The 21589-nt window shown below is 45.9% G+C and overlaps 1 protein-coding gene across 1 annotated transcript in view; it reads left to right on the forward strand.

The window, feature by feature from the left end:
- The first annotated feature begins 12587 nt into the window (after positions 1-12587).
- Positions 12588-21589, forward strand: part of LOC144505415 (matrix metalloproteinase-21-like) — a 30527-nt gene continuing 21525 nt past the window's right edge. Inside the window, exon 1 of the mRNA XM_078231551.1 lies at positions 12588-12746. Coding sequence (XP_078087677.1) covers positions 12588-12746 — 159 coding nt within the window. The remainder of the gene's footprint in view (positions 12747-21589) is intronic.

Here is a 21589-nt window from a genome sequence, read left to right on the forward strand (position 1 = left end):
AATAAGATTGAAAGAGTGCAGAGAAGGTTCACAAGGATGTTGCCGGGACTTGAGAAGCTGAGTTACAGAGAGAGATTGAATAGGTTGGGACTTTATTCCCTGGAGCGTAGAAGATTGAGGGGAGATTTGATGGAGGTGTATAAGATTTTGATGGGTATAGATAGAGTGAATGCGAGCAGGCTTTTTCCGCTGAGGCTCGGGGAGAAAAAAACCAGAGGGCATGGGTTAAGGGTGAAAGGAGAAAAGTTTAAAGGGAATATTAGGGGGGGCTTCTTCACGCAGAGAGTGGTGGGAGTGTGGAATGAGCTGCCGGATAAAGTGGTAAATGCGGGGTCACTTTTAACATTTAAGAAAAACTTGGACGGGTTCATGGATGAGAGGGGTGTGGAGGGATATGGTCCAAGTGCAGGTCAGTGGGACTAGGCATAAAATGGTTCGGCACAGACAAGAAGGGCCAAAAGGCCTGTTTCTGAGCTGTAATTTTCTATGGTTCTATGGTTCTAAAAGAAGGGGCAGCAAGGATAAGTTGTCCAAAGGGTCTGTTTCCATACTGTAAACCTCTATGACTCTATGAATCAACCTAACCTGCACATCTTTGGACTGTGGGAGGAAACCAGAGCGTACGGAGGAAACCCACGCAGACACGAGGAGAACATGCAAACTCCACACAGACAGTGACCCAAGGCCAGAATTGAACCTGGGTCCCTGGCACTGTGGGGCAGCAGTGCTAACCACAGTGCCACTGTGCCATTCCAGGAAGGAAATCTGCCATCCTTACCTATGTGTGACTCCCAGAGCCACAGCAATGTGGTTGACTCATAACTGCCTCTGAATTGGCTCAGCAAGCCATTCAATTGTCAAGGTTACGGCTCAGTAAAGTTCAAACCAGCCAGTGACGCTCACATCCCATGGGGGAATTAAAAAAAACTTCGTCTTACAGTTCTTGAAAAAGAAACTTGGCAGGAACAGAATATTCTAGAGTCACAATATCTGTAGCCTAATTTTCCATAATCACACATTAAACAAACAACAAACAAAGACAGGATTCTGAGCTGCAGGCTAAATAGCAATGATGTCTCCACTCATTGGAGTCATACCTCATACAAAGGAAGATGGCTGGGTTCTAATCCATGGCATTTAGAAGATTAAGAGGTGATTTGTTCAAAATGTTCAGCTATTAAGGGGAACTGATAGGCTAGATAGTAACTATACCCAGCGTCCATGACCAGGGGACATTGTGTTAAGATTAGAGCCAGGCTTCTCAGCGGCGAAATGAGAAAACATTTTCACACAGAAAGAGTGAGAGAAGTTGGAACTCACTCGCACAATCCATGGATTATTGCTCATGGCCCGGTGGCACAGTGGTTAGCACTGCTGCCTCACAGCGCCAGGGACCCAGGTTTGATTCCCAGCTTGGGTCACTGTCTGTGCAACGTCTGCACGTTCTCCCCGTGTCTGCGTGGGTTTCCTCCGGGCGCTCTGGTTTCCTCTCACGTGCTGGTTAGGTGCATTGGCCATGCTTAAATTCTCCCTCAGTGTACCCAGATGCTTGAGTGTGGCGATTAAGGGATTTTCACAATAACTTCATTGCAGTGTTAATGTAAGCCTATCTTGTGACAATAAATAAATAAACTTTAAAACTGAGATTTTTGTGACTAACGGAATGGGTCAAAAGTGCACATATCAACCACCATCTCACTGACTGTCGGGACAGTCTCAAGGGACTGAATGGCCTCCTCCTGTTCATGTATATCTTATCATTCCTTTCAAAATCCTCAAGACCTCAGTTAAATCACCCCGTAACATTCTAGATTCCAGAGACTGTAAACCGAGTTCCTGTCACCTCTCCACATTAGCTAACAATTAGAGTCCTGCTCATATTCAGCAAGTACAGGGGCAAACTTTGTTGTGGTTGGAGGTCAGTCATCTCAGCTCCAGGACATCTCTGCAGGAGTCCCTCAGGGTTAGTGTCCTCGGCCCAACCATCTTCAGCTGCTTCATCAATAACCTTCCCTCCATCATAAGGTCAGAAGTGGGGATGTTTGCCGATGATTGCACAATGTTCAGCACCATTCGCGACTCCTCAGGTACTGAAGCAGTCCGTGTTCAAATGCAACAAGATCTGGACAATATCCAGGCTTGGGCTGACAAGCGGCAAATAACATTCGCGCCACACAAGTGCAGACAATGACCATCACCAACAAGAGAGAATCTAACAATCACCCGTTGAAATTCAATGGTGTAACCATCACTGAATCTCCCACTATCAACATCCTGAGGGTTACCATTGACCAGAAACTCAACTGGACCCAGCCATATAAACACTGTGGCTACCAGAGCAGGTCAGAGGCTGGGAATTCTGCAGAGGGCAACTCACCTCTTGACTCCACGAAGCCTGTCCATCATCGACAAGGCACAAGTCAGGAGTGTTCAGATGGAATGTTCTCCACTTGCCTGGATGGCTGCAGCTCCAACAACACTCAAGAAGCTCGACACCATCCAGGACAAAGCAGCCCCACTTGATTGGCACCACATCCAGAAACATTCACCACTTGGAAGTTCCCCTCCAAGCCACTCACCATCCTGACTTGGAAATATATCACCGTTCCTTCACTGTCACTGGGTCAAAATCCTGTAACTCAGTCTCTAACAGCACTGTGGGTGTACCTACACCTCAGGGACAGCAGCGGTTCTAGAAGACAGCTCACCACCACCTTCTCAAGGGTAATGAGGGATGGGTAATAAATGCTGGGCAGCCAGCGAAGCCCACATCCCATAAATAAATTTCATAAACACTCTGGTAAATGTGCACATTTTCCAAGGCCACGGTATTGTCCAACGCCCAGAATTGTCCAGTGGTAATATATCCTGAGCTTTGTGTAACTGCAGTGAACCCTCATCTTGACGCCAAAACCTTGTCTGATTTTAAGAAGAAATTAGATATAGCTCTTGGGGCTAAAGGGCTCGAGGGATATGGGGGGGGAAGGGGGGGGGGTCAGGATATTGAATTCGATGATCAGTCATGATCAGAATGAATGGCAGCAGGCTCGAAGGGCTGAATGGCCTCCTCCTGCTTCTAGTTTCTATGTTTCTTTACATTAAAGATCTGTGGATATAAAGACTCTCATTCCTGAGGTTAGATACATAAAGCTAAAAGCAGTTAATCCAGATGGGATTTAACCAGAGCTGTATAACATCATGTCTATTCTCTTGTATTCATAATGCCCTGAGATAAAGTCCAGCCTTTCACTGAGCTCTGCGTGCCATTTGGATCTGTGCACGGGGCCAGAGGCTAAGGAGTGGGCAGTTGGTCAGACTGAGCCAGTCACCCCCTGAGCACCAGGAGAGGGCAAGTGAGGCATTGAATCAACTCTATTTCAAAGGTTGCCAGTGAAGCAGACACTCTGACAAAACTGCTTCAACATCAAACCCCATCCCTGTACACGGGATTATCTGTCCGCTCATTTCAGAAAGAGTCATATCGTTGCCCCATTAGGAGCAGGGCAAGGACTCCCCTTTACACCAGTTACCCTCCCCACCTGACTGGTGCAATGCTCACACTGCGCCATTTCTGTGCCCCCTCCGCTTGGTGTAATAAGTGAAGAATGTTCAGAGCCCGGATTCTTCCTCATGCGCACTGGATTCATCTCCCCATTGGAAAGGGTTAGACAGGAGTACAGAATTCCCAAGAGTGACAGTCAGTTACTGAGTAATACACACACAACAAATTCTTCAATAGTAACCAGAAATCTTAAACACATTCCACCCTATTAATGTGTAAATGTATCAGCAACTATTTCTACATGTGTGTATGTAAGTGTGAGATAGTGTGTGTTCCTGTGTGTGTGTGTGAGAATATGTGTGTGTGTGGGAGTGTGTGAGAATATGTGTGTGGGAGTGTCTGTGTGTGAGTGTGTGTGTGTGGGAGTGTGTGTGTGTCTGTGTGTCTGTGTGTGTGAGTGTCTGTGTGTGAGTGTGTGTGTGTGGGAGTGTGTGTGTGAGTGTCTGTGTGTGAGTGTGTGAGTGTCTGTGTGTGAGTGTGTGTGTGGGAGTGTGTGTGTGAGTGTCTGTGTGCGAGTGTGTGTGTGTGTGGGAGAGTGTGTGTGTTGAGTGTGTGTGTGTGTGTGTGTGAGTGCGTGTGTGTGTGAGTGTGTGTGAGTGTGTGTGTGTGTGTGTGGAAGAGTGTCTGTGTGTGTGTGTGAGTGTGTGTGTGAGTGTCTGTGTGTGAGTGTCTGTGTGTGAGTGTGTGTGTGTGTGGGAGTGTGTGTGTGTGGGAGTGTGTGTGTGTGAGTGTCTGTGTGGGAGTGTGGGTGTGTGAGTGTCTGTGTGTGAGTGTGTGTGCGTGTGTGTGTGTGGGAGTGTGTGTGTGTGAGTGTCTGTGTGTGAGTGTCTGTGTGTGAGTGTGTGTGTGGGAGTGTGTGTGAGTGAGTGTGTGTGTGTGTGTGAGTGTGTGTGTGTGTGAGTGAGTGTGTGTGTGTGAGTGTGTGTGTGTGTGTGTGTGTGTGTGTGAGTGAGTGTGTGTGAGTGAGTGAGTGTGTGTGTCTGAGCGTGTGTGTGAGTATGTGAGTGAGTGTGTGTGAGTGAGTGTGTGAGTGTTTGTGTGTGTGTGAGTGTGTGTGTGTGCGTGTGTGAGTGTGTGTGAGTGTGTATGTGTGAGTGTGTGCGTGTGTGTGTGTGAGTGTGTCTGAGTGTGTGTGTGTGCGTGTGTGAGTGTGTGAGTGTGTCTGAGTGTGTGTGTGCGTGTGTGTGTGTGAGTGTGTGTGTGAGTGAGTGTGTGAGTGAGTGTGTGAGTGTGTGTGTGCGTGCGCGTGTGTAAGTGTGTGCGAGTGTGTGTGTGTGAGTGTGAGTGTGTGTGAGTGTGTGTGTGTGTGAGTGTGTGTGAGTGTGTGTGTGTGTGAGTGTGTGTGTGTGTCTGAGCATGTTTGTGTGTTTGTGTGTGTGAGTGTGTCTGAGTGTGTGTGTGAGTATGTGAGTGAGTGTTTGTGTGTGAGTGAGTGTGTGTGTGTTTGTGTGAGTGTGTGTATGAGTGTGTGTGTGTGAGTGTGTGTGGGAGTGTGTGAGTGTGTGTGTGGGAGTGTGTGAGTGTGTGTGTGTGAGTGTGTGTGGGAGTGTGAGTGTGTGTGTGTGTGGGAGTGTGAAGTGTCGCTGTGTGACTGTGTGGTTTGTATTGTTAGGTATGTGCTGATTTGTGTCTGTGTGTATTTTTTGTTTGCTGTGAGACTGAATATAATTATACCCCGAAAGGGTTAAATTCTGAGGACAGGTTTCACAGTCGAGGTATGTATTCCCTCGAGTCTGGAGGATTAAGGATGATCTAATTTGAGGTGTTTAAGATGATTAAATATTTTGGTAAGACAGATAAAGAGAAATGATTTCCTCTGGCAGGGGAAGGGGGTGTGGGGAGGGGGGAGGGGGGGAGTGGAGGGGGGTCCAGTACATGGGGGGAATATTAAAGTTGGAGTCAGGCTGTCTAGGGGGGCATGTCAGGAAGCACTTCCTCACACAAAGGAGAGTGGAAGTCTGGAACTCTCTCCCTCGAAGGCTGTCAAGGATGACAGATCACCTCAAAATGTTAAAATTAACATTTAACTTTGTCCAGTAAAGGTATCAAAGGTTTCACAACAAAGGCTGCTAAGATGGAGTTGAGATACAGATCAGACTCCAGGGGGCTAACCGATCTGCTCCTATTTTTATTTAACAGGCTTGACGGGCTGAATGGCCTCCTCCTGTTATAGAGTCACAGAGGTTTACAGCATGGAAACAGGCCCTTCGGCCCGACTTGTCCATGCCGTCCAGTTTTTACCATTAAGCTAATCCCAATTGCCCGCATTTGGCCCAAATCCCTCTATACCCATCGTACCCATGTAACTGTCTAAATGCTTTTTAAAAGACAAAATTGTACCCGCCTCTACTACTCCCTCTGGCAGCTTGTTCCAGACACTCACCACCCTCTGTGTGAAAAAATTGCCCCTCTGGACACTTTTGTATCTCTCACCTTAAACCTATGCCCTCTAGTTTTAGATCCCCTACTTTTGGGAAAAGATGTTGACTATCTACCTTAACCATGCCCCTCATTATTTTATAGACATCTATAAGATCACCCCTAAGCCTCCTACACTCCAGGGAAAAAAGTCCCAGTCTATCCAGCCTCTCCTTATAACTCAAACCATCAAAGTCCCAGTAGCATCCTAGTAAATCTTTTCTGCACTCTTTCTAGTTTAATAATATCCTTTCTATAATAGGGTGACCAGAATTGCACACAGTATTCCAAGTGTGGCCTTACCAATGTCTTGTACAACTTCAACAAGACATTCCAACTCCTGTATTCAATGTTCTGACCGATGAAACCAAGCATGCCGAATGCCTTCTTCACCACTCTGTCCACCTGTGACTCCACTTTCAAGGAGCTATGAACATGTACCCCTAGATCTCTTTGTTCTGTAACTCTCCCCAACACCCTACCATTAACTGAGTAAGTCCTGCCCTGGTTCAATCTACCAAAATGCATCACCTCGCATTTATCTAAATTAAACTCCATCTGCCATTCGTCAGCCCACTGGCCCAATTGATCAAGATCCCGTTGCAATTGGAAATAACTTTCTTCACTGTCCACTATGCCACCAATCTTAGTGTCATCTGCAAACTTACTAACCATGCCTCCTATATTCTCATCCAAATTATTAATATAAATGACAAATAACAGTGGACCCAGCACTGATCTCTGAGGCACACCGCTGGTCACAGGCCTCCAGTTTGAAAAACAACCTCCTACAACCACCCTCTGGCTTCTGTCAAGAAGCCAATTTTGTATCCATTTAGATACCTCACCCTGGATCCCGTGAGATTTAACTTTATGCAACAACCTACCATGCGGTACCTTGTCAAAGGCCTTGCTAAAGTCCATGTAGACAACATCAACTGCACTGCCCTCATCTACCTCCTTGGTTACCCCTTCAAAAAACTCAATCCATGTTCCTGTGTAACAGGCTTGAGGGGCTGAAAAGTCTCCTCCTGTTCCTGAGTAGCAGGCTCGAGGGGCTGAATAGGCTTCTCCTATTCCTGTGTGACAGACTCGAGGGGCTGAATGGTCTCTTTCCTGTTCCTGTGTAGCAGGCTTGAGGGGCTGAATGGGCTCCTCCTGTTCCTGTGTAACAGGTTCAGGGGGCAGAATCGCCTCCCCCTGTTCCTGTGTAACAGGTTCAGGGGGCTGAATGGCCTCCCCCTGTTCCTGTGTAGCAGGCTTGAAGGGCTGAATGGCCTCCTCCTGTTCCCGTGCAGCAGGCTTGAGGGGCTGAATGGACTCCTCCTGTTCCCGTGTAGCAGGCTTGAGGGGCTGAATGGCCTCCTCCTGTTCCCGTGCAGCAGGATGAGGGGCTGAATGGCCTCCTCCTGTTCCCGTGCAGCAGGCTTGAGGGGCTGAATGGCCTCCTTCTGTTCCCGTGCAGCAGGCTTGAGGGGCTGAATGGACTCCTCCTGTTCCCGTGTAGCAGGCTTGAAGGGCTGAATGGCCTCCTCCTGTTCCCGTGTAGCAGGCTTGAAGGGCTGAATGGCCTCCCCCTGATCCTGTTTTCTTTCTGACTCACTGTGTGAGACACTTTGAGATGTTCTGTTGTAGTGACCTGGGTTTATTGCAGAGTTTTGTCCAGTTCTGGGGCATTGCCAATCCGGAGCGGGGCTTGGTGATGGGTTGTGATTCGTCGTGTACATTAATAATTTGGACTCAAATGTCGGAGGTATGATCAGTAAGTTTGGGGATGAATTGAAAATTGTTAGGATGGTAAATAGTGAGGAGAATAAGCGGACACTGCAGGAGGATATCAACGTCAGGTGAGCAGAGCAGTGGTAAATGGAATTGAACCCAGAAAAGTGTGAGCTAATGCACTGGGGAGAGCTAACAAGACAAAGGATTAGACTGTGAATGGGAAGGCACCGGGAAGTACTGAGGGTCAGAGGGAGCTTGGAGCGCATATCCACAGATTCCTGAAGGTAGCAGGGCAGGTAGATACGGTGGTTAAGAAGACATATAGAGGCATAGAGTCATACAGCATAGAAAAGGCCCTTCAGTCCATTGAGTCTGCACTGACTACAACTACCACCAAATTTACACTAATCCCATTTTCCTGTCCTGTATCCTTCAATATTATGATATTTCAAATGCTCATCCAAATACTTTTTTGGAGGGATAACCAAGAAGGTAGATGAAGGCAGTGCAGTTGATGTTGTCTACATGGACTTTAGCAAGGCCTTTGACAAGGTACCGCATGATAGGTTGTTGCATAAAGTTAAATCTCACGGGATCCAGGGTGAGGTATCTAAATGGATACAAAATTGGCTTCTTGACAGAAGCCAGAGGGTGGTTGTAGAGAGTTGTTTGTCAAACTGGAGGCCTCAAGGATCAGTGCTGGGTCCACTGTTATTTGTCATTTATATTAATGACTTGGATGAGAATATAGGGGGCACGGTTAGTCAGGTTGCAGATGACACCAAGAATTGATGGCATAGTGGACAGTGAAGAACGTTATCTCCAATTGCAACAGGATCTTGATCAATTGGGCCAGTGGGCTGACGAATGGCAGATGGAGTTTAATTTAGACAAATGCAAGGTGATGCATTTTGGTAGATTGAACCAGGACAGGACTTACTCAGTTAATGGTAGGGCATTGGGGAGAGTTACAGAACAAAGAGATCGAGGGGTACATGTTCATAGCTCCTTGAAAATGGAGTCACAGGTGGACAGAGTGATGAAGAAGGTATTCGGCATGCTTGGTTTCATTGGTCAGAACATTGAATACAGGAGTTGGGATGTCTTGTTGAAGTTGTACAAGACATTGGTAAGGCCACACTTGGAATACTGTGTGCAATTCTGATCACCCTATTATAGAAAGGATATTATTAAACTAGAAAGAGTGCAGAAAAGATTTACTCGGATGCTACCGGGACTTGATGGATTGAGTTATAAGGAGAGGCTGAATAGACTGGGACTTTTTTCTCTGGAGCGTAGAAGGCTGAGGGGTGACCTTCTAGAAGTCTATAAAATAATGAGGGGCATAGATCAGCTAGATAGTCAATATCTTTTCCCAAAGGTAGGGGAGTCTAAAACTAGAGGGCATAGGTGTAAGGTGAGAAGGGAGAGATACAAAAGTGTCCAGAGGGGCAATTGTTTCACACAGAGGATGGTGAGTGTCTGGAACAAGCTGCCAGAGGGAGTAGTAGAGGCGGGTACAATTTTATCTTTTAAAAAGCATTTGGATAGTTACATGGGTACAATGGGTATAGAGGGATCTGGGCCAAATGTGGGCAATTGGGATTAGCTTAGGGTTTTTTTAAAAAAAGGGCGGCATGGACAAGTTGGGCCGAAGGGCCTGTTTCCATGCTGTAAACCTCTATGACTCTATGACTTTTTAAAGGTTTTTATAAGGTTTCCGGCTTCACTACCTTCCCCAGGCAGTGCATTCCAGATTCCCACCACCCTCTGAGTGAATAGGTTTTTCTCAAATCCCCTCTGAATCTCCTGCCCCTCACCCTAAAACTTCGCCCCCTCATGACGACCCCTCAACCATGGGGAACAGCTGCTTCCTACTCACCCTGTCCATACCCCTCATAATCTTATTATGTCCCCCCTCAGCCTTCTCTGCTCTAAAGAAAACAATCCAGTCTCGCCTTATAGCTCAAATACTCCATCCCAGGCAACATCCTGGTGAATCTCCTCTGTGCCCTCTCTGGTGAGGAGACCAGGACTGCGCACAGTACTCCAGCTGTGGCCTAATCAATGTTCTGTATAGTTCCAAGATATCACCTCCTCGTTCTTACACTCTATGCCATGACTGATAAAAGCAAGTGTTCCATATGCTTTCTTAACCATCACATTCACCTGTTCTGCTGTCTTCAGGGATCTGTGAATAATTACCCCAAGATCCCTCTGTTCCTCTGAGCTTCCCAGTGTCCTGCCATTCACTGAGTACTCCCTTGTCTTGTTACTTCTTCCAAAGTTATCAACCATCACCTTCACTATTAACCACTCTACCAATCTTGGTGTCATCTGAAAATTCACTTATCATTACCCCCACGTTATCATCTATATCGTTTATGTATATAACAGTAAGGGTCCCAGCACTGAGCCTTGTGGTACACCGCTGGGCACCGGCCTCCAGTCACTTGAACAGCCGTCTACCACGACCCTGACAAAGGGTCATCTAGACTCAAAACGTTGGCTCTATTCTCTCCCCGCAGATACTGTCAGACCTGCTGAGATTTTCCAGCATTTTCTGTTTATGTTCCACCACTACCGTTTGTGTCCTATCACTGAGCCAGTTTCTGATCCATCTCACTAAGTTTCCCTGAATTCCATGTGCTTTAACCATCTCAATCAGTCTCCCATGTGGGACCTTGTCAAAGGCTTTGCTAAAATCCAAATCAACTACATCAACTGAACTTCCCTCATCCACACACCTGGTCACATTTTTGAAAAATTCTAACAAATTTGTTGGTCATGACCTCCCTCTGACAAAGCCACGCTGGCTATCCCTCACCTGAAGAAGGGGCTTGGAGCTCCGAAAGCTTGCGTGGCTTTTGCTACCAAATAAACCTGTTGGACTTTAACCTGGTGTTGTTAAACTTCTTACTGTGTTTACCCCAGTCCAACGCCGGCATCTCCACATCATTATCCCTAATTAACCCATGCCTTTCCAAATGGAGATTAATTCGCTCCTTCAGAATTTTCTCCAATAGTTTCCCCACCACTGACGAGCGATTCATCAGTCTGTGATTTCCTGGGTCATCTCCACCACCCTTCCTGAAAAGTGGAGCCACATTAACCGGGATGCAATTTATCCGGGCCAGGATTTAGAATAGAATAGAAACCCTACAGTGCAGAAAGAGGCCATTCGGCCCATCGAGTCTGCACCGACCACAATCCCACCCAGGCCCCACCCCCATATCCCTACACATTTACCCACTAATCCCTCTAATCTACGCATCCCAGGACACTAAGGGGCAATTTTAGCATGGCCAATCAACCTAACCCGCACATCTTTGGACTGTGGGAGGAAACCGGAGCACCCGGAGGAAACCCACACAGACACGAGGAGAATGTGCAAACTCCACACAGACAGTGACCCAAGCCGGGAGTCGAACCCAGGTCCCTGGAGCTGTGAAGCAGCAGTGCTAACCACTGTGCTACCGTGCCACCCCTAACTTTGTCCAGTTTCAAGCCTGTCAAAGCCTCCAATACCTCTCCATTTCCAATGTCAAACTGTGCAAGTACCTCACAGTCCCTCTTCCTGAATTCTGTCCCTATTTTCTCCTTTTCCTGAGTGAAGTCCGATGAGAAGTATTCATTTAAACCCTTCCAATGTCCTTCGGCTTCACACACAGATTGCCCCCTCGGTCTCTCATGGGCCTGACTCTTTCTCTGGTTAACATCTTATCTTTAATGTATTTATAGAATGTCTAAGGATTCTCCCTAATCCTCATCGCAAGTCCTTTCTCAAATGGGATACTTGCCTTTCTTTATTAGCTGAAGCCTAGAATACAAGAACAGGGGGGTCATGCTGGAACTATATAAAACACTGGTGAGGCCACAACTAGAGTACTGGGTGCAGTTCTGGTCACCACTTTATAGGAAGGATGTGATTGCACTGGAGAGGGTGCAGAGGAGATTCACCAGGATGCTGCCTGGGCTCGAGGCTCTGAGCTTAGAGGAGAGATTGGATAATCTGGAGCTGTTTTCTTTAGAACAGTGAAGGTTGAGAGGGGACCTGATAGAGATGGATAAGATTAGGAGGGGCATTGATAGGGTGGATAGGGAGGCATTATTTCCATTCATAGACGGGTCACTAACCAGGGGGGGAGGGGTGGCGGGCAGGGTTGGGGGGGGACAGATTTAAGTTAAGAGGTGTAAAGCTAAGAGGGGAGTTGAGAGTCAACCACATTGCTGTGGCTTTGGAGTCACAAGTAGGCCAGACCAGGTAAGGACGGCAGATTTCCTTCCCTAAAGTGAACCAGATGGGTTTTTCTGACAATCGACAATGGTTTCATCAGTAGATTCTTAATTCCAGATTTTTTTTATTGAATTCAGATTCCACCATCTGCCGTGGCGGGATTCGAACCCGGGTCCCCAGAGCATTAGCTGAGTTTCTGGACTAATAGTCGAGCGATAATACCACCAGGCCATCGCCAACCCTGCCTGGAAGGGTGGTAGAGGCAGGAACCCAAAATATTTGAGAAGTATTGAGGTATTCACTTGCACTGCCATAACATCCAGGGCTATGGGCCCAGCACTGGAGAATGGGATGAGTGTAGTCAGATCTTTGTCGACCGACGTGGACATGATGGGCCAAATGGCCTCCTCCTGTGCTGTAAACGTTTGTGAGTCTATGAATGACACTCTCTCGATGGTATCAAATGGTTTGGCTCCTGCATCTTTTGAATTTTTCTCTCTCGCACAGACTATCACCTCTCAGGTGGAAACGTGACCAAGAGGAGCGACTATCATCCGCCGAGTACCCATTGCAGTGAACGGACTGATCCTGTCCTCCCGGGGAGAAACCGAGAGTCTTGCAGACAACTGTCTTCCAGCAGTGAGGACCATGAAGTCTCTGAGTGCTGGAGTGCTGTCCCTGTGTCTCCATCTCTACCTCCTGCCGATGAGTGTGGGGGAGAAAGTCTATCACAGCCGTGACCACTCTGATATCCAGGAGAGGGCATGGACTCGGGCACGACCTGTCCGAACTACTAAATCAGCCCAGGTAAGTCACTGAATTTCACAGGGTTACAGAGTTAGAAAACACAGAAACAGGCCCTCGCATCCAAATGATCCCAATGTCTATGTGACAGCTACCCATTAACCCCCCACCCCTCTCCTCCACATCTCACCCTCCCAGTATAACTCTCTGTTTGCTTCTCCCTCGTGGGTATACCTTCTATGCAGTTTTGGTATCTTTATCTGAGGAAGAATGTCTTTGAGGGGGAATCGCATAAAGCATTATAAAATTCTAACAGGACTAGACAGGGTAGATGCAGGGAGGATGTTCCCGATGGTGGAGGAGTCCAGAACCAGGGGTCACGGCTGAGGATTCAGGGTAGACCTTGTAGGACGGAGATGAGGAGACATTTCTTCACCCAAAGAGTGGTGAGGCTGTGGAATTCATTACCACAGGAAGTAGTTGATGCCAAAACATTGAATTATTCAAGAGGCGGCTGAATATAGCACTTGGGGCGAATGGGATCAAAGGTTATGGGGAGAAAGCAGGATTGGGCTATTGAGTTGGATGATCAGCCATGATCGTGATGAATGGCAGAGCAGGCTCGAAGGGCCAAATGGCCTCCTACTGCTCCTATCTTCTATGTTTCTATGTTTGCTATAGAGAGAGTACAGCGAAGGTTTACCAGGGTGATTCCTGGGATGGCAGGTCTGTCATATGAGGAGAGGCTAAATCAGTTAGGATTATATTCACTGGAGTTTAGAAGAGTGAGAGGGGATCTCATAGAAACTTATAAAATTCTAACAGGGTTAGACAGGGTAGATTCAGAAAGAATGTTCCCAATGGTGGGGGAATCCAGAACTAGGGGTCATAGTTTGAGGATAAGGGGTAAACAAAGAACAAAGAACAAAGAACAAAGAACAATACAGCACAGGAACAGGCCCTTCGGCCCTCCAAGCCCGCGCCGCTCCCCGGTCCAGGATTGAATCCTGAATCCAGGATCCCCACCCAATTTTCCAGCCTATCTACATACCAATATCCTATCCACCGAGCTGTCCCTCACAGCTATGATGCTTTGTTCATTACAACCTATTAACTTACCCCCACCCCCCCATTCCAGACCATGTGATCTCCAGGGAGAGGCGAAAACCCAGAGTGAAAAACCCCAGGGCCAATATGGGGAAAAAAAAAAAATCTGGGAAATTCCTCTCCGTCCCCATGAGGCGATCGAAACGAGTCCAGGAGATCACAATGGCCCCGATCGGAAAATGCTTCCCAACCCTAGTCATTTCCACTTCCACGAACACCATATGAATTCCCTGCCCCCGAGACAGGTTCCCAACTATCCGCAGTCTCACTCTGTACTGGCACCAGCAAGATGATCGTAGAATGAAGCCTTGAAACGAGAAACCAGGAACAATTAGCCCGCGCCGCTCCCTGGTCCAAACTAGACCACTCTTTTGTATCCCTCCATTCCCACTCCGTTCATATAGCTGTCTAGATAAGTCTTAAACGTTCCCAGTGTGTCCGCCTCCACCACCTTGCCCGGCAACACATTCCAGGCCCCCACGACCCTCTGTGTGAAATATGTCCTTCTGATATCTGTGTTAAACCTCCCCCCCTTCACCTTGAACCTATGACCCCTCGTGAACGTCACCACCGACCCGGGGAAAAGCTTCCCACCGTTCACCCTATCTATGCCTTTCATAATTTTATACACCTCTATTAAGTCTCCCCTCATCCTCCGTCTTTCCAAGGAGAACAACCCCAGTTTCCCCAATCTCTCCTCATAACCAAGCCCCTCCATACCAGGCAACATCCTGGTAAACCTCCTCTGTACTCTCTCCAAAGCCTCCACGTCCTTCTGGTAGTGTGGCGACCAGAACTGGACGCAGTATTCCAAATGCGGCCGAACCAACGTTCTATACATCTGCAACATCAGACCCCAACTTTTATACTCTATGCCCCGTCCTATAAAGGCAAGCTTGCCATATGCCTTCTTCACCACCTTCTCCACCTGTGACGTCACCTTCAAAGATCTGTGGACTTGCACACCCAGGTCCCTCTGCGTCTCTACACCCTTTATGGTTCTTCCATTTATCGTGTAGCTCCTCCCTACATTATTCCCACCAAAATGCATCACTTCGCATTTATCAGGATTGAACTCCATCTGCCATTTCCTTGCCCAAATTTCCAGCCTATCTATATCCTTCTGTAGCCTCTGACAATGTTCCTCACTATCTGCAAGTCCTGCCAGTTTTGTGTCGTCCGCAAACTTACTGATCACCCCAGTTACTCCTTCTTCCAGATCATTTATATAAATCACAAACAGCAGAGGTCCCAATACAGAGCCCTGCGGTACACCACTAGTCACAGGCCTCCAGCCGGAAAAAGACCCTTCCACTACCACCCTCTGTCTTCTATGACCAAGCCAGTTCTCCACCCATCTAGCCACCTCCCCCTTTATCCCATGGGATCCAACCTTTTTCACTAGCCTACCATGAGGGACTTTGTCAAACGCTTTACTAAAGTCCATATAGACAACATCCACGGCCCTTCCTTCGTCAACCATTTTGGTCACTTCTTCAAAAAACACCACCAGGTTCGTGAGGCATGACCTCCCTCTCACAAAACCATGTTGACTATCGTTAATGAGTTTTAGAACTGAGGTGAGGAGAAATTTCTTCACCCAGAGGGCGGTGAATGTGTGGAATTCACTCCCACAGAAAGTAATTGAAGCCAAAACATTGTCTGATTTCAAGAAAAAATTAGATATAGCTCTTGGGGATAAAGGGATCGAGGGATAAGGGGGGGCGGGAAGGTGAGATCAGATATTTGCCGGAATTCTACTGCCTCACCCGCCATGGAATTGGAGCTCCGATTCCATGGCAGGCGAGGGGTGGACAACGGAAGTTGACCTCAGGCGGGAATTTCCAGTCTCGCTTGAGCGAGGCCATAAAATCCCACCCACTGAATTTGATGATCAGCCATGATCAAAGTGAATGATGGAACAGGCTCGAAGGGCCGAATGGCCTATTCCTGCTTCTAGTTTCTATGTTTCTCCACCTCGAATGTTCTACATTATTTGTCTGAACCACTCTCTACACTGGTGAGCACCACATTCTCCTCACCCTCTGCGTAAAGATGTTTCTCCTGAATTTGTTGATAACTATCTTATATTCTCCATCTCTCGCCTGTAAGTGGAAACAGCTTCTCAAATCGACCCTAACAAAACCTTTTCTAATTTTAAACATCACTCAGCCCCTGAGTCTCCAGGTTTCTAGAGAACAGATCTCCAGCTTGTTCGGTCAATGGCCACAACCTTTCAGTTCTGATCTATCATGTTGGCACCTTCTCCAAAAAATGGAGAACAGAAATGTTCATAGTCTGCTTGAGCCAAGCTTCTATTGAAGTTTAAAATAACTTCTCTGCCTCTCAATTCTAAGCTCGGGAATAAGTACCCCTACATGATTTGGTTCTTTTTTTGCACTTTTGTTTGTTTGGGCTGACACAGACAACAGATTTAAATCAAAAAAATGCCATTGTGAGATTAGTGAGTTATTGGAAGATACTCTTCAAAATCGCCTAGTTTGTAGTCTCCAAAGTGAGGCTATCGAAGAAAGATTGCTTACTGGACATGCTTCGATTGTAAATACAGCAGTAGAAATCACAGTGTCAATGGAACTGGCTGCAAAAGAGGCTTCACAATTTGGTACAGTAATGAGTTGGGAACTGTCCATAAGAAGTCAAAGCAACAACAAGCATGTCATAGATGTCCCAGACTGGGCCATTAAAGAACAAAGAACAAAGAACAGTACAGCACAGGAAACAGGCCCTTCGGCCCTCCAAGCCTGTGCCCCTCCTTGGTCCAACTAGACCAATCGTTTGTATCCCTCCATTCCCAGGCTGCTCATGTGACTATCCAGGTAAGTCTTAAACGATGTCAGCGTGCCTGCCTCCACCACCCTACTTGACAGCGCATTCCAGGCCCCCACCACCCTCTGTGTAAAAAACATCCCTCTAATATCTGAGTTATACTTCGCCGCTCTCACCTTGAGCCCGTGACCCCTCGTGAGTGAGTGAAAGCTGGAGCAAGGATAGTCAACGCAAGAATTGTGGCAAAATGGGTCACATTGTTGTGCTAGACCAGCTTTCCCTGAGAAGAATATTCAGAAGAAGAATCTGGGTACCTTCCAGACAAAGAACAAGTTGCATTCAACAAAAATAATTTACAACTTGGAAGAAAGGAATTCGGACTGTGAGTAACAGAAGATCCAGAAATATGATGAAGAACTCCAAATGAACATTTTATCCATACAGAGTGAATCACCTACTTTCCGGGTGATTCCAAAGCTAAGTGGACAACCTCTTAGGATGGAGGTTGACACTGGTGCTGCTGTATAATTCCTGAGGCGACAGACCAACAAAATCTGAAGCATCTTCCTTTAAAACTAGCTGGTGAGATTTTAAAGACATTACACAGAAGAGATGGTGCTGTTAAAAGGTTACATCATAGTCAATGTAGAGATGAGTGGACAGCAGGGTTGCCTCTCCATGTGGCCCATGGTAATTTTCCAGCTGTATTTGGAAGATCATGGTTGGAGAAGATAAAGCTTCACTGGAATGCTGTCAGCATATTGGTCGATGTGAAAATTAAGATAAAACCTAATAGTCAACCAATAGGTCTCAAAGCAAGAGCGGTGCCATATGCAATTCATCCCGAGGTCAAAGAAGAATTAATACAATTTGTTAACACTGGTGTGTTAGAGCTGGTTACAATGAGTGACTGGGCTACCCCCCATTGTACCTGTCGTAAAACCAGATGGTTCAGTTTGTATTTGTGGAGATTTTAAAACAACCAGAAATCCATTGTGCTGATCAATATCTGCTTTTTTTTAATTGAAGATTTGTTTGCTGGGTTATCAGGTGGGCAGTAATTCAGCAAGATTGAACTTCCACCAGCATATTTACAGATGAATGTAGCTGCTGAATCTCAAACATTGCTTACCATCGTTACTCATAAAGGTCTTTTTCATTATAAAAGATTGTCTTTTGGAATAACATCCACACCAGCCCCATTCCAAAGATTGATGGATCGGATTTTAAGTGGTCTCTCTGGTGTACAATGTTACTGGCTGATATTCTAATTACACAGTCCAATGAACAAGAGCATTTGAACAATTTAGAAGCAATATTGGAACATCTTCAAGCTCTGAGTTTGCATATCAAGAAAGAAAAATGTGACTTTTTTCAGACATCAGTCCAGTATTTGGGTCATGCTATTGATCATAAAGACCTAAATAAAGCACCTGAGAAAACGGACACTATTTTAGAAGCACCACATCCAACAAAGTGACACAATTGAGGTCTTTTCTAGGATTAGTAAATTATTATGGCAAATTTGTTCCTAATGTAGCTATATTATTGAAGCCATTGGATAATTTACTATGTGCAAAACAGTCAGAGGACTGGACAACAATGTGAGAAAGCATACAAGGATGTCAAAGATGCTTTGCAGAAGACTGAAGTATTTGTTCATTTTCTACCATTACTGCTTGCTTGCGATGCTTTACCTTTTGGAGTAGAAGCAGTAGTTTCACTTTGGCTTCGGGAGAAGAATGACCAATAGCTTTTGCTTTGCACACTCTGACTAAGGCTGAATCTAACAATGCTCAGCTAGAAAAAGGAGCATTGAGTATAATTCTTGATGAACGAAGGTATCATCATTATTTATATGGTCATCATTTCACATTATTGACTGGTCATGAACCCCTAACTACTATTTTTGGGCCATACAAAGGCATTTACCTTCATTAACTGCTAAGCAATTGCAAAGATGGTCACTGATCTTATCAGCACACTCATGATATAAAGTATTGTCAATCAGAGTATTAATGTGAATGTTGATTGTCATTCTTATCTTTACTATTGAGTAGACGCCACCAGCTAGTTTTGCTAATATCCTTTATTTTTCATGAGTATTTCATTTGCCTGTGACAGCTGCTCAAGTTCAGAGACATACCAGAAATGATCCTGTGAAAGGGGAGGTGATGGAAATGATATTGAAAGGAACAACAGCTGGTTTACACTGTCCACATCCTGACTTGAGACCGTGTGTGTCAAGAGAGCTTGGGTTGCCCGTCCAGCGTGGGTGTCCATTGTGGGGAGTCTGAGTGCTCATTCCTCCTAGTCTGCATGGAAGAGTTCTTGAACAACGATATGAAGGACATTCGGGTATAGTCCGGATGAAGGAATTAGCATGTAGTCGTTTTTGGTGGCCGGGTCTAGATGCTCAGAGTGAAGAAAGAGTGGGACTGTGTCAATCCTGTGCATCAATAAGAAATAGGCCACCATTGTCTCATTTACGCCATTGGGAGTGGTCTAAAATGCCATGGCAACGATTGCATAGAGTCATAGAGGTTTACAGCATGGAAACAGGCCCTTCAGCCCAACTTGTCCATGCTGCCCTTTTTTTTTAAACCCCTAAGCTAATCCCAATTGCCCGCATTTGGCCCATATTCCTCTATACCCATCTTACCCATGTAACTGTCTAAATGCTTTATAAAAGACAAAATCGTACCCGCCTCTACTACTACCTCTGGCAGCTTGTTCCAGACACTCACCACCTTCTGTGTGAAACAATTGCCCCTCTGGACACTTTTGTATCTCTCCCCTCTCACCTTAAACCTATGCCCTCTAATTTTAGACTCCCCTACCTTTGGGAAAAGATATTGACTATCTACCTTGTCTATGCCCCTCATTATTTTATAGACCTCTATAAGGTCACCCCTCAGCCTCCCACGCTCCAGAGAAAAAAGTCCCAGTCTATCCAGCCTCTCCTTATAACTCAAACCATCAAGTTCCAGTAGCATCCTAGTAAATCTTTTCTGCACTCTTTCTAGTTTAATAATATCCTTTCTATAATAGGGTGATCAGAATTGCACACAGTATTCCAAGTGTGGCCTTACCAATGTCTTGTACAACTTCAACAAGACGTCCCAACTCCTGTATTCAATGTTCTGACCAATGAAACCAAGAATGCCGAATGCCTTCTTCACCACTCTGTCCACCTGTGACTCCACTTTCAAGGAGCTATGAACATGTACCCCGAGATCTCTTTGTTCTGTAACTCTCCCCAACACCCTACCATTAACTGAGTAATGTAGACATTGCTGGTCTGTTTGCGGGTTCATGTTCTTAGCTATAATTGATGTACACTCAGAGTGGCCAGAAGTTGTAATCATGTAATCTGTTACATCTGAACAAACCATTGAAAAACTTGATGAAATGTTTTGCAAGATTTGATAAACCGGAACAAATTGCTGGTGATAATGGTTCACAGTTTACTTCACAAGAGCTTGAGGATTATCTCAAAGTAACTGGTATCCAGCATAACAATATACACCTTATCATCCATCAACCAATGGATTAGCTGAAAGATTTGTACATTCCTTGAAACATTCTTTAAAAGCTTCAAAAGGGCAAAGTTTGTCATCACATTGCGTGGATAGCTTTTTGGCATCTTATAGAAACACTCTTCATGCAATGACCCAAAGTTCACCTGCATTGCTCCTCTTAAAGAGAAAGCTGAGAACTATGTTTGATTTGTTATTACTTCCAGAAACTTCAGAGATAGTAGAGCGTCAAAAACAATCTCAAGTTGCTGGATAAGGAATGAGGACAAAACAGCACTCATTTCAACAAGGAGATCGAGTGTTAGTGTGTAATTATTTGTAATCGAGTGTTAGTGTGTAATTATGCCACAAGCGAGAAATGGGTATAGCCATAGTTTTAGCAAAAAACAGGTCCCATTTCTTACACGGTTCAAATGCAAGATGAACTAGTTTGGTGACGCCATGCTGGCCAATTGTTGTCATCTCAAAATGATTTCTCAGAATCATCTCCAGAAGCACCAACTTCTTTAGCCCCCAGTGCTGTGAATACTGCTACAGGAAGAGCTAATTGAATCTAAGTGACCTGATGATTGTGTCTGTGCTTCAATAACACGTGAGAATGATACAGAATTCATTCCAAAAGAGGAACAGTCCACTGGAAATTCTAAACCATGCCTCTAGGGCCCAGGTGAACCAAATTGCGGAATATCGTAAAGAACCAGAGAGGAATAGACATCCTCCTGATCGACTTTCTGATTGACTGTGTATCATGATTAATGATACATGGTACTGTGTCTGGGGTATCATTGATCCTGTGTATAACATGGAAGTAATCTGTCATGACCACAGAAATAAAGGAGGAGGGATGTTATATATTTAAGTAGTTGCATGCTTGCTTTAAGAGCTGATCACATGATTGGATGGTTATATCATCAGGGTACTTCACAGGTTGATAATCAGATTCAGTTTCTTCCTGTGCAGAGAACAGCTCAAAGAACAAAGAAAATTACAGCACAGGAACAGGCCCTTCGGCCCTCCAAGCCTGCACCGACCATGCTGCCCGACTGAACTAAAACCCCCCACCCTTCCGGGGACCGTATCCCTCTATTCCCATCCTATTCATGTCCTTGTCAAGACGCCCCTTAAAAGTCACTACCGTGACTCTTACAATAAATCTGGCTGTTGTCAGTTTGAATCGACATGTGCAACCAAGTCCTTTTCCTTTTGTTTAATACACACAACCTCGAACATAGTTAGCACATTACAGATTGATCCAGGGCTATGGGGAGAGAGTGGATAAATGGGTTAATTTGGGATTGATACAGGGCTATGGGGAGAGAGTGGGGCAGTGGGATTAGTTTGGGATTGATACAGGACTATGGGGAGAGAGTGGACAAGTGGGTTAGTTTGGGATTGGTACAGGGCTATGCGGAGAGTGGGGTAGTGGGATTAGTTTGGGATTGCTACAGGGCTATGGGAAAGAGTGGGGCAGTG

The sequence above is a fragment of the Mustelus asterias genome, chromosome 1 (genome assembly GCF_964213995.1).
Source record: "Mustelus asterias chromosome 1, sMusAst1.hap1.1, whole genome shotgun sequence".
NCBI lineage: Eukaryota > Metazoa > Chordata > Chondrichthyes > Carcharhiniformes > Triakidae > Mustelus > Mustelus asterias.